At 63.5% G+C, this 790-nt stretch overlaps 1 protein-coding gene across 1 annotated transcript; it reads right to left on the reverse strand.

Moving 5' to 3' along the window:
• Positions 1–790, reverse strand: LOC136788121 (claw keratin-like). The gene has a single exon (XM_066986105.1). It carries the CDS (start codon positions 767–769, stop codon positions 335–337), a length of 435 nt encoding a protein of 144 aa, XP_066842206.1. The 5' UTR covers positions 770–790; the 3' UTR covers positions 1–334.

Below are 790 nucleotides of genomic sequence, written 5' to 3' on the forward strand. Positions count from 1 at the left end.
TGAGGTGCAACAGAGTTTTTATTTCAGGTCCAGGGGAGCAGGGAGATGGCAGAAAGGCAGCCAATGACTCCTTGCAGAAGGCAGAGCGTTGGTGAGCAGCCGCAATGCCACAGGAGGCGTCCGTTGCTTGGCTGCATCGTCATGGGGCAGCAAGTCCTGTAGAGAAGCTCAAGCAGGGAGGAGAAGGACAGAGGTGGGCCCCATGCAGGCATTAGGCCTCCATGCTCTGGAGACCAGCGATGATAAAGGGGAGCCTTCCTGATGGTGTCATGTTATGACATTCCGGGGCAGCTCTGGAGCTCTCCTTCGTCAGGGGCTGGAGCCAGTGGTGGGCTTAGCAGGGCCCACAGCTGCCACTGAGGTACCTGAGGCCCCGGCGCCAGCCTCCGTATCCACAGCTCCCAAAGGCTCCATAGCCCCCATAGCCTCCAAGGCCTCCATAGCCCCCAAGGCCTCCATAACCACCAAGGCCTCCATAGCCCAAAAGGCCGCCATAGCCCCCAAGGCCTCCATAGCCCCCAAAGCCACCACGGCCTCCAAAAGTGCCGCCGAAGCCCCCTGCCACACCCGGGACTCCGGCCGAGCCGACCACGGCATGCTGCGGGAAGGAGCTGAGGATGGGCCCGGGCAAGGTGAGCACCGTGGCCGGGGGCTGGATCACCACGGTGGAGTCGGGGCACTGCCGCACGCAGGGCTCGTTGGCACTGTCAGCCACTGGGGCCGGGGCGGCCACCCCACACACAGGGGCACACAGGCTGGAGCAGGACATCTTCCACGCAGGCAAGAAGTA

Source organism: Anser cygnoides, chromosome 33, assembly GCF_040182565.1.
Source record: "Anser cygnoides isolate HZ-2024a breed goose chromosome 33, Taihu_goose_T2T_genome, whole genome shotgun sequence".
Classification (NCBI taxonomy): domain Eukaryota; kingdom Metazoa; phylum Chordata; class Aves; order Anseriformes; family Anatidae; genus Anser; species Anser cygnoides.